At 30.5% G+C, this 16,068-nt stretch overlaps 1 protein-coding gene across 22 annotated transcripts in view; it reads left to right on the top strand.

The window, feature by feature from the left end:
- The window catches only part of LOC145243881 (kinesin-like protein KIF13A), a 1,028,209-nt gene that overhangs the window by 908,688 nt on the left and 103,453 nt on the right, over positions 1–16,068 (top strand). For 21 of the 22 annotated variants that reach the window (XM_080106966.1, XM_080106962.1, XM_080106977.1 and 18 more), the window contains 6 exons: positions 1,316–1,442; positions 2,032–2,087; positions 6,983–7,110; positions 10,985–11,215; positions 14,825–14,878; positions 15,370–15,522. In XM_080106966.1, coding sequence (XP_079963092.1) covers positions 1,316–1,442; positions 2,032–2,087; positions 6,983–7,110; positions 10,985–11,215; positions 14,825–14,878; positions 15,370–15,522 — 749 coding nt within the window. The remainder of the gene's footprint in view (positions 1–1,315; positions 1,443–2,031; positions 2,088–6,982; positions 7,111–10,984; positions 11,216–14,824; positions 14,879–15,369; positions 15,523–16,068) is intronic. The other variant, XM_080106956.1, reaches the window with a different exon arrangement.

Genomic DNA, 16,068 nt, shown 5'->3' with positions numbered 1-16,068 from the left:
AGCGGTCGCGCTTTTGCTTCGGGGGTCCAGTAACATCCCGCTAAACTCTGAACACCCGGACGCAGAAGAAAAAAAAAAAAGAAATAAAAAAAAAAAACGACCTTTAAAATTATTGAAGAGAAAAGGGTTGCCTCGTCGCCCACAACTCCTCTTGTCAATGATCCCAGACTAAATTACCACGCCAGTAAAGGCAATAAATGTCCACACACCAGGAAGGGCGGGTTGTCATGGTCAATTAACACTTAACGGGTTCCCTTGACCCGTTTCCGTGGTGGTCTTCTATCAACAGATAATTATTATTTTGGTCAAGCAACAAACACCAGGCTCCTTGGACCTTTATAGCCTCGCTGTCAGCTGTACTGTTCCTTAGACCAGATTTTATGACCCCGTCAGTACTTCAACAACCAATCTCCCTGTCTCCGACTCCAAGTGGCTCTCATGGACAATTTTCACTTATGCTTGACAGCGATTAACTTTTGGTGGTCAATTAACATAAGTGTCCACCTGTCCTGATTAGGAATTATTTTTATGACTATTTCATGTGCAAATATCCTTCGAATATCCATTCTTGTGAGGAGGGGGTCATTTTGATTATCTGTTAAAAAATACCTTCTTCCTTTCCATCATCCTATTATCATCTTCATCAACCGTGTGAAATCTCATGAATTCGTGTCAATGGGACCACCCAAGCGACAGACTGTTTCTTAATCCACTAGCAAGGTTCTACCAGCATTGTCCGGCCCATTATTGGGTCACACAACCACTATATATGATGTCTCCTACTGTCTATCTGTGCCTAAATCTACACTGATTCCATGAACAAATTTTCTTTCCCAGAACTGCTCGCATTTGGAACACTGTTCCACTGGTCTGCTTCCCAGTTGAATACAACATGGTAGCCTTGAAATCCAATGTAAAAAATTTCTTGTTGAGCCATCCCCATGACTAACCAAATTCTTCCCAATTTATACTATTAGTGATTATTACACTACCACCTTACATTAATTAACCTTTATCCTCAAGTGGCCTTCAGGCCCTGATAAGTTGTGTCTCCCAAGTAAAAAACAACAAAAAAATAAGCACCATTTGAATGAAGGACGATCATGATAGGAAATGTGACTTGACCAAAATCTGACTTCACATACCGTCAACATAAATACCACCACCACCATTGTTGTTAAGTATCGTCTAATAATACCTACATTACATTTGTTTAAAATTAGTTTTCATTTAACTTTCTAACTAAATGTACATCTACGAACATAATGGCCTTGTTTATAATGCTGTGATTTAATTATCTTTATTGTCTTTGCAGATAAAAATGAAGCTGAAGCCGATCGTGAAAAATCTCTTGTAGAACAGTGGATTGGACTGACTGAGGAACGTAATGCCGTATTAGTCCCTGCTGCTGGAAGTGGTATCCCAGGAGCACCTGCTGACAGGTACGTTTTCAAACCCCAACTTTGTCAACTTGACCAGAAGATATTATCTTTCCATTCATTCTTGGTAAAAAAATAAAATTTTTATCAACTGAAAAATGTATTATTTCTCATCATACAAAACACGGAGATCAAAAATGGATGCTTATGTCCGCTTCACAAGTCTCGCTAAACTCTCAGAATTTTGCAAATCTTTATGCAAACAAATGTACATGTTTTATAAGATACTGTTAAAAAAAAAAGTGTTTTCTGTTGTGAGAAATAAGGCAAACATTGTTTTTAATATGTTCACTAAACTTTTAGTTTGGCACAAGAGTTCAGTTCTCTTGAGAGGATTGAACTTTCCACTAATAAATGAGCTTGTTAACTATATTACCATTTGATTGTGGCATCCTTTTTTCTTTTTTTTTTTTTTTTATTAATGTGGCTTGGTGTTTTACAACGTGATATTTTGTATGCTTTTAACATGAATTATTCTGCATGTTCATTAATATTGTTCCATATTTCCTATATAATATGTGTGTTGTGTAAATGGATATGATGAAATAAAAAAAAATTCCTTATTTTCTATAAACTTTTTTTCTACTTGCAGTGAAACTCTTCCTGACATGGAGCAGCATGTCCCTGTTCTGTTTTTAGACTTGAATGGTAAATCCATTACCCATCCTCTCTCTCTCTCTAGCTAGCTCTCTTTTTCTCTTTCTCCATATATATATACAGGGTGAGACAAAAGTAGGTGGAGAGTAAAAAACGTTTAGAGAACACATATACATTACAACTATATGTAATGAGACAATTATATTAATGAAAATTAAATATTATTGATCAATGAAAGTGCTCAAACTGTTTTCTTTCTTGATTTACACAGCTTTGAAGTCTGCCTTTTATGCTTCAATAAACATTTTCTACTTTTGGTTCACCCTGTATATATAATTATACTAAATGTGAGTTAAGCAACTTTATTTCCCTAACGGTTATATTTCTCATACTTCATTAAAAAACACAAGATACATGCTAAAATATACTTTAGTTTTAGGATTGAGTTATGTTTGAAAAAAGATTTTGATTATTCTGATTAGCCATAATTTAAAATCAGTCATCGCTCTCTTAGCTATTTATGCATTTGTCTGTGAACATTTAGAGAAAGAGTGACTCCTTTTTATCATTTAATTTACGTATGTATGTTTGTAGGCACAACAAAGATAAATTAGATGAAAAAATCTTTCCTTCTATATAAGAAAAATAAAGAACAATAATAATTGTATATAATAATACTCAATATTCAGTCCATGTGGTTACAGAACACAGTATGTAAAATGGATGGAAAAAATTATTTAAAAGCAACATGGAAGAGTTACTTTTCTCTAAATGCTATCAGAAACAAAGAAATATCAAAGCGTTGCGGAATCAATATACACAAGATAAATATGCAGATAACTGAGAGACTGTTGACTTATTTGGTTAATTACAAGATAATTAGAAGAGTTGAAATTAAGTTGTTGTTTTTTTTGTTTTTTTTTAAATAACTCAATCCCAGAACTAAAGCACAGTATGTATTTTGTGTCATTAAAGTATATGAAAAAAATGTCTATAGCAACCAAACGTTTATACATCATGTATTCATCATAAAAATAGTTGCAATGAAAAAGAAATGTATGATATGTGAAAAGTTTATTTTTTGTAGCTTGCTTCCTTAAATAATTCACTTCTAACTATTGCAATTAACAATTGTGTCCTTGCTTGAATTGTTTCGGAACATGATGTGAATAAACATAGTGATATCTTGTTATGAAGTTCAGCTTTTCTTTGTTAATCAAAATTTTATTAACTAGCATGTTTTTTTTTTTTTATAATTGCTGTCTGGTGGCACCAGATCAGGTTGTCTGAAGATATCGGCTCCCTAACTTAAACGCATCAAACACTGATGATATTTTTTTGTTTGTTTTGTCCCCCCCCTCCCTTTTCCTTTGCAGAACATGAGTTCTGCAAAGTCAAAAATCAAAACAATTTTTCTGTACAAAACAATCAATCCAAGTACCATGAATAAATATTTAAAGATATTATAAACAACTTGAAGCATAAAACCTTTTTTTTTGCAAAATTACTGGATTTGACATTAAATAATATGAAAAAGTTTGATATGCTGAAAAACAAAATAACCAAACAGAATTACTTCCCTTTGCTCCCTTTTTCGATATTGATAAAAGATGTGTTGGAAAAAGAATCCTATTTTATTTCTCTTTGGGGATTTGCTTTTAACAATCCGTCCAACAGTATGATCCCGTTCAGTCTCAGGATGTCCATGCTCCAAGTTTGTACGTTCTCTTTTAGAAGAGATTAGCTTATCACTAGTTGCCTGAAGTGCCCCTACTGAGGAATGTCAATAGGGCTTGCTAGACATTTTTATAAGCCAGGGTGCACTAATCTTAATGTGATGGTTTTTTTAGCCTAATACTTGACTTTCTGTCTAACCTCCTAGGGAAATAAAATAAGAATAATCTGATTAATCTATTTGCTAAGATTAAAAATAAATATTTCTTCTCTGCAAAAACGTTGTGCCATAATTATAATTACTCGTAGGATCCTGGGGAAAAAGCTACATTGAAAATTTACTTTTTATTATATTACTCTTAAAATAATATTTGTCTGCTTATATTAAGAAACCATAGTCTCTCCTTTCCATTGTAAAAATGTCATTGCCAACTATCTTTTTTTTAAATTAAATGAGACAGATATATTTTTTTAAATTCAAGATTGTAATAATTATGTCTATATTAAAATTAAATTAAAATATATAGATTGCAAAGGTTTTTAAAACTGTTTAACCTTTGTGACACCAATTATTTTTAACTACTTTCAATATTTCATCTTTGGCAATTGAATGATCTCATTTTTTAAAATGGTGTGGAAGTTGATAACTTATGTACATACATGACTAAGTCTATTTTCTAACTTGTGATATCCTGTGGAAATTTCAGTGCTTTTTACATAAATCTCTATTCTTAACTGTTAATAATAATTCTCCTTTTGAAATAATCTCCACATCTGGCATCAATTGAAATGAATGGCTCTCGTCTTCAGGAGGCCTCAAGTTTTGACAAGCTTCTGGGCTTGACCATTACTCCTGATCTTAAATGGAACACGTACATCAAATCTGTTGCCAAGATTGCTGGAAAAATGGTGGGATCTTTCTATCGATCTGGTAGATATCTCACTGCTGATGCTATTCTCTATCTATATAAGAGCCAGGTACGTCCAAGGATGGAATACTGTTGCCACATCTGGGCAGGAGCTGCTAGAAAGGACTTGTCAAAGTTAAAAATAGACTTCGTAGCCTCGTAAGAGATGTCCCTTTCTCTTCCTTGCAACCTCTATCTCAGAAAAGATTTTGCGAGTTTGTCTCTGATGTATCGTTATTTTCATGGAAAGTGTTCGACTGAGCTTCAATCTATGGTCCCCCCTTGCCTAACTTTCACAAGAAACACTCGTCTAGCTGTAAACACTATCAATAATTCCCCCCACTCTTTATCTGTGCCTAAACCTAAACGTAGATTCCATGAACAAAGCTTCTTTCTTAGAACTGCACGCCTGTGGAATTGTCTTCCGTTTTCCTGCTTTCCGGCTGACTACAATATGGTTGTCTTCAAGTCTAACGTAAATAAGTTCTTGATGAGCCGTTCCATATAAGTTATCAAATTTACCAAATTTTCATTACTAATGATTACTATATTGTCCAATTTCTACTGTACACTCTTTAACCCTTATCCTTGAGTGGCCTCTTGGCCTTGATAATGTGGTGATGCCTATGTAAAAAAAAAAAAAAAATCTCATTCAGGGTCAATATTATTAACAAAAACAAAATGACTTTGCTTTACTTTGGCATCCCCGTTATTTCTGCAAAATTGAACATGCTGGTGTGTGCGAAAAAATCATTCCCGGCAATGTTTGGGGTCAAGCGTTAGTTTTATTTTTAATAAAAAACAAGGTGTTTTTTGTTGTTGTTTTTTCAATTACATTACAAACTTTATTTTTTTAACAAACTTTTACATACATAAAAAATAGACTTTATTGATTTTTTTATAATAGAACATTTTTTAATTTCTTTAACCAAAGGTTTGTTTGTTTGTTTTTTTTTTTTTGTTTTTTTACATTTCTCATGTATTTTTTTTTTTTTTTTTTTTTACATACATAAAATAAACTTTATAGATATTTTATAATATAAAATTTTTAAATTTCTTTAACGAAAAGTTTGTTTTTTTTAACATTTTTTCATGGATTTTTAATCAAACATCATAAAAAAACTGTATCCAATACATGATAATCCCAAAATAACTGTCTTTGATTCGCTGCCACTAGAGGAATTCTTGTAGATGACTATTGAAGTTTGCATCACTAGTCCTCCTCATGGACATGAATTTAACTTTACAAAGACTCCAACTATCTTCCACACCTTTGTCCAAATAAAGTTTGTAATGTAATTGGAAAAAAAAAAAAACTAGCAATGACGTTTGACTTAAAACATTGCCATGGACGATTTCTTTGCATACACCGCCATGTTCAGTCTTGCAGAAAGAACGGGGATGCCTAAGTAAAACAAAACCAAAAAAAAATACTATATTCAATACAGACAATTGTTATCAGCTAAATATTCTTATACTTATTTTAAATTGTAGCAGTTTTTAATTCTTTTTAAAATAAAATTCTCTGTCACTTACCATAAAAATAATTATCAATTAAATACTCTTAAAATTAATAAAACAAATGGCATTTTTTTTTTTTTTAAATGTATTTAAAATTGTAATATTTTTATTGATGGGATGAGATAATTTAATTTTGAAACAATTCATTTTAAAATAGGTAAAGTTAGAATTGTTTAACTTAACAACATCAGATTAATTACCATTCAACATCTTTCCTGATCAAACGATCTCATTTTTTTTTTAAATGTGTGAGAGATGATAATGTATATACAAACATGAAATGCCTTAGTGTAGCGTTAAGAAATAATTATCTTTAGCCACTAAAAAATTTCTTTGACATATTTGCTTCGTCAATGGCTGTTCAGTCATATTCATTTTCAATGGAAATCACTCCAGACAATAATTTGATTTTGAAACAATTCTTTTTAAAACAGGTAAAGTTGAAATTGTTACCTTTAGCAACATTAGATTAATCATCAATAACATTAATCAGACGATCTCATTTTTTATAATGCAGTGAAAAATGATAGCTTATATATCAACTTAGATTAGATTTTTATATTGTTATATAGATTTTTATATTGTTATATAGATTTTTTTTTAAAGAAATTCTTTATTTTTAATTTATATATTTATTTTACATTTTTTATGGATATTTTCTTCAATTTTTAAATAAATTATTTAAAACTCATTTGTTTCTATAATCATTGTCTCATTTTAAATGTTTCTTAATTTCCATAAGTTTTTTTTATAAAATTGTGTTAACAAACGAGAAATATTATTTATTTATTTTTTTATTTATTTTTTATGTATTTTATTTATTTATTCATTCATTCTTTTTAGCTGATGATATGAGCACTCCGAGTGCCAAGGAGGGATTGCAGGCAGCTGGAATTAACTCCATTCTTCCGAAAGAACATGGGACAAAATTCTTCAGTCTACCAATTATCAAGACATACGGAGAAAAAGATGTAAGTATAATTTTTTTTTTTTAATTTCTAATAAAAGTCGGTTTATTTTAGTAGATTTGTGGTGTCCAAAGCTCGGCGAATCCATCAGAATTTTTACATTGCTTGACTATACATAGGTGGAATGTAAGCCATGTTATATTTTTTTAATGCAAAAAGAAATATTTTTGTTTATTTTCATGCATTTGTTGTTTCGCTTTGATTAAGTTAATTTTACAGAATATTTAAGTAATCTCTTAAAACTGAAAATATATATGTATATTCTAATTCTATGCGTTGACTTAGAAAAGAATGAGAGAAGAAAATAAGGTTTTTGCATTGTTCATTTCATCCTTTCTCTATATATAAAGTTGTGTATGTGTATATGTTTGTATATTTCTATGTATAGGATTCACTTTTAAATTAATTAACTGATGATTATGAATTTTGGAACACACCTGCCGGGTGTAAGGGATTCGAGTATGACCTATATTTAGTTCCATTTAATTTTATATGAAAGAAAGAAAAAAAGGGGGTGGAAATCTCCATCAAAAGCTTCTGATGTTTGTAAAATTTTAACAAATTTATTTGACGTCAATTAATACTTATTCCCCAAATTTAAGTTTCTTTGAAGTATTTTAAGAGAGTTTTAGGGGGCATAATTTGATCACAACTTGTTTGAAAATCAAACTTTTCAGATTTGTATTAAATATGATCCATAGTCACTAGACACCTATGAAGTAAGATTTTTTTATTTTAATTCTTAATTTTAGACATTTTCTAAAAAATAAAAATGATGCAATGGATTGTGATCAAAATTTTAATAAGGATTGTAGACATAAGGTTTAATATCTTGATTTTAATTTTCATACCATAAAAGTGCTGCAAAACTGTTTCTTTTGAGGAATTCTATCTATCTTGGGACGGGTGTTTTAGTTTTCCGTACAGATACAATCTCCATATATAATATTTTCATTGCAAAAGTTCCCCTCTTGACCAAAGTACCGTAGGTTTGCAACAACAGATGCCACATAAAAATTCAATACATATACCCTGATAGCCACCATCTTATGTAGCTTATGACTACCATTTCTGCTACATTCACTTGTGATAATAAAATGCTACATTACATCTGATGAGCAACACCATCACAATCGCCACATCTACAGAGGAAGAAGTTCCTATTTTTCTCTCTCAATATCTAGTGCACTCACCGCTACCAATTAAGACCGGGTCAAATTCTATATATTATGATATTGTGCTTGTACCACCATTAACTGGTCTTTACATACATACGCATAACATACTCTTTCCATTTTTCGATTAACAAATAATAAAGTTTCCCCTGCTTTATTCCATCTATCATGATTGGCTGAGCGCTGACCATTCTTATATTCAGGATTAACAGTATTCGCATCATAAATGAATGCTAACCTACCATTCAAATATAGCGTTGCAATGATACCTGTTTTTTCTCCCTCTGACTATATTGCTACACTCTTTTTCTTAGATTATGCTCACAAAACACACCGAACCTTTAATACACAAAATAAAATACATTGTTTCTTTCTATTTTTACATCAATTTTCCCTATCTACAAATACTGTTAGATGGCAAAATTTTGGTAGATGACGTACACATGGACACAGAAAGACGTCGGCCAGAAAGAACTAGATTTCTTTATCGTACGTTTTAAAATGTAGAAAATTGTCTCCGCAAAATCTAATTGAGATTTTTGTAACCATCATACTCAGAAACCTATAAAAGTCAACAGTTTAAAGAAACTTGAGGAGGTGGACCCCTTTTTTTTTTTTTCTTTTTTTTTTTTTCTTTTTTTTTTTTCTTTTTTTTTTTTTTTTTTTTTTTTTTTTTAAATCATAAAAGAAACAGTAGGAAAAGAAAAGTAAATAATCAAAAATAGTAAAAGTTATGAATTGATTAGGGTAGGTAGTTTTTATGGTTGTTTTGACTAATGACTTTCATACGTTCGGTATAATCTGAAGGCTTTTATTGTTCACCAGGCATCACCAAGCACCGAATGCGACTCATGGAGAAACGGGATATAAACTGCAGAAGAAATATAAAAATCTTTAAAAGAAAATAAAATTTAAAAAAAAAATAAATGATAATTATGTATATTCTTCTCAACTCTCTCTCAGAATATTTTTTATAATGAAAAAAAAATACAGTTAGTCACACTAATTCCTTCTTATAAAAGCTTTTTTTTTTTTTTTTTTTGTGGAAGGAGTTCCATTTAAACAAACTGAGCCACAGCAACACATGGCCGGATACTGCTAGTGATAACTAAAGAGCAAATATATTGTAGAACGCATTTGATGAACATAACTCATTTGACAGTTGTGATATAAAATTCTGACACCTGTTAATGCGTACATGAAAAAATATTTGGCCATTCAAACATTAGAATGATTTTGTTACAATTCACATTCATCAGAAGACAAACAATGAATATTAGTTGAAAATATATTCTTATCAAAGGACGATTTAAACGAACCCACTTTAATTAAGTTTTTGATAAAATTTGCTGTCATCAACATACCAAGATTATCTGGTGTCATCCAGGAGTTCCAATTTTCATAAATTATGTAATTTATAAATAAAACTAAACAATCTGTTTGATATTGTAATTTGAAATCTTAAAGTTCTTTTTTGGAAAAAAAAAAGGTAAAAATATGTCAAATGTGATATTCAAATGCACAATCTGTAAGTACAACAAACTAACTGATTGAGCCACGTTTGCGTAAAAGGTAACCACATAAAACTAAGAGCAGGTGACTTTTTCCCCTCTTCCTCTTTACTGTCTCCTCCTCCTCTCTCTAGTTGCCAGTGAATATCAAAAGAGTTTTTTTTTAATAAATTTGTCTATATATAGCTATTAATCAAAGATACTCGGGGGGGGGGGTAGTTCCAGTTTTCTTAGACACTATCCCACTTCTAAACTATCAGTAAAAATAGCATCTAGATATTAAATCTCAATGTCCTATTTTTGTCTTTTGTTTGTTCATTTAAACATTGGTTTTCCCTTTATTCCTTCTTCGGCTAGATTCTAAACACTCATTTCTCTTTTGTTTTTCTATTTAATGAATTTACCAACATCTCAGTGTCGCTTATTTAAATCTATATTTTATATTTAACGTTTATACTCTTATTTTCAATCTCCTTGTTTTGTATTATTTGACTGGGATAGTGTTTAGGAGAGATGGAGCAAATGATTATTTTTAGTTATTTGTAATTATAAAAGTCTGGTTTCCATAAGTAACCATTTGTACAATCCATACAAGCATTTACTTCACACACAGCTGAAACAAAATGAACGATTTAGATTGAGGGGGGGGGGTAGATAGTCATTCTCGTTTAATGGATTTTATTTTGAAACAAATCAGATATAAATGCGTGTCCATTGGCAGTGATGTGCAGAGTTTTGCTGATGCCTGAGTGTGTATGGCCCAAAATTCAAGTATAAGTCCTATTACTATAAAATATTATGAGAAATGGAGATAGCTTGAATATGAATGGATAATCCTCTAATTTGGATGACTGGGTTACTGACCATCCTCCTAATTTGCACACTGATCACTTTGATAAAATTTGGTAAAAGCTGTTTAAATATGTTTACTTGTTACAGTTATGTCCTCTACTGATTAACTGGTGCAGCTTGAAAGATCTTGCAGAGTACAACAATAATCAGAAAGATTGCGTAAAAAAAAGTGAAAAATTGTTGTATGATCGCATATATCAAACACGCAAAAAAAATAACGTAGATTAATAAACATTTGCATAAAGTAGAAATTATATGATCATTTTTGTTGGGCCCAAGTTTTGTTTTAATTGCAATTTCACATGTCACTTTTTTTTCTTTTTTTGTCTCACATTTCAGATTTGTGCAATTGCTTCATGGGACTCTTCTATTCATGATTCTCCATACCTGAACCGAGTTACACCATCAAACGAACGCGTTTACCTAATCTTGAAAGCGATAGTCCGACTAAGTCACCCAGCCTCCATGGAGCTAGTCCTACGCAAACGCATGTGCATCAACATCTACAAGAAACAAGGACTTACGGATAAACTCAAGAAAAAAATCACCAAATCTGTAGGTTATCAAAATGTGTGTATACAAAAGCTTCCTCTTTCTAACACCATTTTTTTTTTTTTTGTGGCACTTTCTTGTAACAGTTGTTTCTCTTTGATTCAGTTCGTTTGTAGAGTAATTTAGTAAAATTCAAAACAATGTCTATATTCTTACAATTACATGTGTATCCTAATTGTAAACACTTCTTTTAAAAAAGAGATAAGAAAATATTTAGTGCTTGTGAATTACGTGATTTTAAAAAAATATATTTTAGGTAAAAACACTTATGTATTTACATGCTATGTCAAAATTAGTAAAAATTCCAAAAATTACATAAAATAAAGTAGATCTGCTAGAAGTATTTTATACAAAAATACAAAAAAAAAACATATTAGCAATCTGCCATTTTCTATTTTGAGATAGCGGATTAATTATTTTATCAAAATCATAGACTGTACTTACCTCCCTTGGATTTTAAAAAAATCTTTAACATAAGCAAATACGATAAAACTATTATTTGATAAATCTTATTTTTAATTCTAAATAGTTTTCTACTGAATTAATTTTTTGGAATTTTATAGTAATCTTAACATGACACATAAGTATGTAATGTTTTTACCTAAAATGCATTTTTTTTAAATTCCATTATACTGCACAAGTACCAAATGTTTTTGCTTTAGTTCTCTCCTCTCTATTTTCTATAGAAATATAAAGAGAACTAAAAGGCAAATATAATGGATAGATTTTTTTTTTCTAAGATTATTTTTATTTCTGGTTTTTGTTCATAACAGAACCATTTGAAGCATAATTGCTTTATTTTAAAACTGAAAAGCAAGCATTAGTTTATATCAGTTCTTCCAATGGAAGGTGGCAGAGGAGGATACCAATGTAAACTGATGATGCTACGTGCCATGTTTGAGTCATGTCGGGTCCATAACACCACTTTCATTAGGTCCATTCATGTGGCCCTTCCTGTGTATATCTGAATCTATTGAGGGAAACCAATGCCACAAAAATAAAATCAAGCGAGTAAAAAAAAAAAAAATGATGATCTGACTCTTCATACTAACTGCATTGCATGTGAACACACTAATGATGCATGGAAATGAATCAGTGAGAGTTGAGGACATGTGTTGCATGGAGAGAAATGATATGATGGATGTGTAAGGTCTGTCTTAAAGACAGGCTTAGATGTGATAATTTCAGGGGAAGATTAATTTGGATAGAGGATGTTAAGTTCAAGTTTTGCTGAGACTGATAAAGTGAACTAATATCCTTAAGAAAGATATTGATCAATCTCTCCCCTTATCTTCCCTTATTCAGCTATAAAAGAAGGGCAGACAAGATTTTTGTCAGGTTTTGTAAGACAAGGAGAAGGAAAACGCTGATATTTCCCCACTTGCCAAACGTTCACAAAAACACTCGACTAGCTACAACCACTATATATGATTTTCCCCACTCTCTATCTCTGCATAAATACAAATGCAGATTCCATGAACAAAGCTTTTTTCCCCAGAGCTGCCCACCTTTGGAACACTGTTCCACTGGCATGCTTCCTAGTTGAATACAATATGGTAGCCTTCAAATCTAATGTAAACAAGTTCCTGTTAATCCATCCTCATAAATAATAAAATTCTACCCAATTCACACCATAAGTGATTATTACACCATCACTTTACATTCATTAACCCTTATGCTTAAGTGACCTTGGGGCCTTGATAAGTGGTGACTCCCAAGTAAAAATAAGTGGCGACTCCCAAGTAAAAATAAGTGGCGACTCCCAAGTAAAAATAAGTGGCGACTCCCAAGTAAAAAGAAAAAAAATTACCAATCTTTTCGACAAGTGGAAAAATTTACAGATCATAATTAGGGGGAGACAACTTTAAACAAAATATGGTATGTAAAGGTATATGTGGATGTCAATGTAAATATCTTTGTATGGGTTGAGCATACGTATTAGAACATCTAAAACGCCTAATAACTTATAAACGAAACATTTCACGTTTTGTAGAAACATCTGTAATGATACATAAATGATGTAAGAATTAAAAAAAATAAAATGCAATTTATTTAAAATGGTCAGCCTCAAATTTTTCTCAAGCATCCTAACTATAGCATGCGAAATTTTCATGGAGAATTTCTGCCCATGTTTCCAGTTATAAGATCTTCACATTGCGAACATTTGATGAAACTCTTTAAGTATTAATCACAGAGAAAATTGCATTTGATTAAGATCTGGAGGGAGACCACAACTTTTTGAAGCAAAACTTTAGCAGATGTTCTTTGCACAATGCTTGAGTGACATTAATGGTGTGAGCGGTCATCCTATCCTGTTGAAGTATTCACAATTCATCTACAGCCAAATGTTTTGAAGCTAAATGAAGCATGGGAACGAGGACACCGTTAATGTAAATTTTAGTGTTACTTTTGCGATTTTGTTTCCATAAAAAATGAGAGTGGACTTCCATGAAGATGAAATGCCTGTCTAAATCAAAACCAAATCCACTTTCATTATGTGACAAACTCTTTAATTCACGAAAAACATCAGTGGATTTCTTAACAATAACTTGATCCGGTTGTGAGCAAATTGAGTAGTGAATAACTTCTCATCAAATCAGACGATTTCACCTGCTATGTCCCTCTCCTCTTTTTTTTTTTTTCTCTCAGAAAAATTTAACTTTTTTCTCACCTTCTCTGCATTTGAATCTTTTTTTCCTTTGCAGAGCGAAAAGAGTCATAAATCATATTAATAATTCTTATGCTTCTGGGATTTGTTTTAGATTCCTTTACCATTTTATGGATGAATCTCTAAATATTTTTGTTAATATGAACATACCTGAAAAAACAAAAAAATCTATACCATGTTAGTGGTGTTTGATGAGGATGTAACTGAAAACAAAGAATTATACCAAGATCAAACAACTTTTACATTAAAATTTGATAAGAAATCCAATTGTGGTATTCTTTTTGTATATGGTTATTTTAAAATGATATGGTGCGGTTGCGTTGTGTCTGACATCCACAAACAGCAATGTTTTAAATTTAGTTTTGACTTGAAAATTATAGAAATTAAAACTATAGAAATTTAAAAAAAAAAAAAATAAAAATAAAAAAACTAGAAATTGTAACCTCAATTCAGGGTTGGGAGCAAAAGTATTTTATGGATGAACCTCTTTTGAAGTTGCATGACCGTTTAACAAATGAACTTAAATGTTTTACTACATTGCAATCAAGACTTTGATTTATTTTAGAAGTCATCTTTTTATTTTTTAAATGTTTCATAATGTTTTATACCTTAACGATCTTGATTATGTCCAAGTTAGATGATCCTGCATCTCATTTATAGTTTGATGTTTATAGGTCAATTGCAAAATGTAACTTATGGAATATGTTAATAACAAAGATCTGTTGATCTGATCTGAGTAAATGAAATTTAAATATTTATGCTCTACTCAGGGGAGATAATCTACTAAATGTATAAACCATCTATTGAAAAATATTATTGTTAAAATTAGTTTTTTAGTTAAAGAAATAGTCAGATTCATAATCTTTATACAACATTTTTTTCAAATATATTTTAGAAGTTAAAAAAATGAAATTTTCATCTTTTTTTTTTTTTTTTTTTTTTACTAACTTTTTTTTCAGGATCAATTTTATGGAAGTGGTGTCACCTATGAAGTTGTTTCAAATATTCCAAAAGTAAGTTAGATTTTAAAAATTATTTTTGTTGTCAATACGAACGTACCTACAAAACAAAATCTATATATTAAGTGTTTGACAGGGATGTAATTAAAAACAAAGCACTATAACAAGATCAAATAATTTGCATGTTAAAATTTTATAAGAAATCCAACTGTGGTATTAATTTTGTATTTTACAATAATATCATATGATTGCATTCATGTCTGACGTGCACAAATAACTGTTTTAAATTTAATTTTTACTTCTGTATATTACTTGAAAATTATAGAAATTTAAAAAAGAATGGTAACAAAGTTCTGGGCTGGGAGCAGAAGTATACAGACGCCTTATTCATTCCTGGGCAACACCAAGGCGCCTCATAGTATTTCAATAAGTTAAAAGCTCAAATGTATTTTTCAGCTTAAAACTATTTTATTTTTAACAAAAAGAAACTTTGAAAGTGAAAGATGTTAGAAAAAATGTTGTTCAGTTGTTTGTTTCATTTTTAGGCTTCAGAAGATCTTGAGAACATGGAGACCCTTGCACAGATGGCAGCATCCCAAAACGAGACAAATGCTGCTGATGGAGAAACTTATATCGAGAAATATATTAAAGGGGTGTCTGCTGTGGAAAGTATTCTCACATTGGATAGATTACGACAGGTATTTGAGTTGATCCATTTTTATTTATTTGCATTTGTTGTGTCCAACAGCCTTCTGAAGAATTTATATTTACTCTGCTTTCATATTTTTTAACATATGAACATTTCAGAATATCAGTACTTAATGAATTTTAAAAAGCCATTTAAACACTTATGAGAGGTAGCATGGGGAGCCCAATGGATTCTGTTGCAAATTGAATTCAAATTCTATTTGTTCTATTTAATTATATGCTAATATTAAGTATAGGTAAAAAAGAGCAACTTGTGTTTAATTAATTGTATACAATTAATCCTTTTTAATAAGTATTGTTTCAGCATTAAATCACCTTAAAAGGTTGATATGCTATAGAACAGGCAATATTCTTAAATTGAAAAAAAAATGATTTTTAAACAATTTTTAATTTTTTTTTCAACAATAATTCACTTAGAAGAAAAGTGATAAATGTATTAGAAAATGTAACAAAAAATATAATTATTTAAATAATTTAAATTTCACAATTCAATTTAATTAAATTTTAGTTGAATAAACTTTCTTCTCACATAAATT

The sequence above is a fragment of the Euprymna scolopes genome, chromosome 22 (assembly GCF_053919585.1).
Source record: "Euprymna scolopes isolate OS-2025 chromosome 22, ASM5391958v1, whole genome shotgun sequence".
NCBI classification, from domain to species: domain Eukaryota; kingdom Metazoa; phylum Mollusca; class Cephalopoda; order Sepiida; family Sepiolidae; genus Euprymna; species Euprymna scolopes.
Note: the sequence above shows the minus strand (reverse complement) of the source record. Positions and strands in the feature narration are given on the sequence as shown.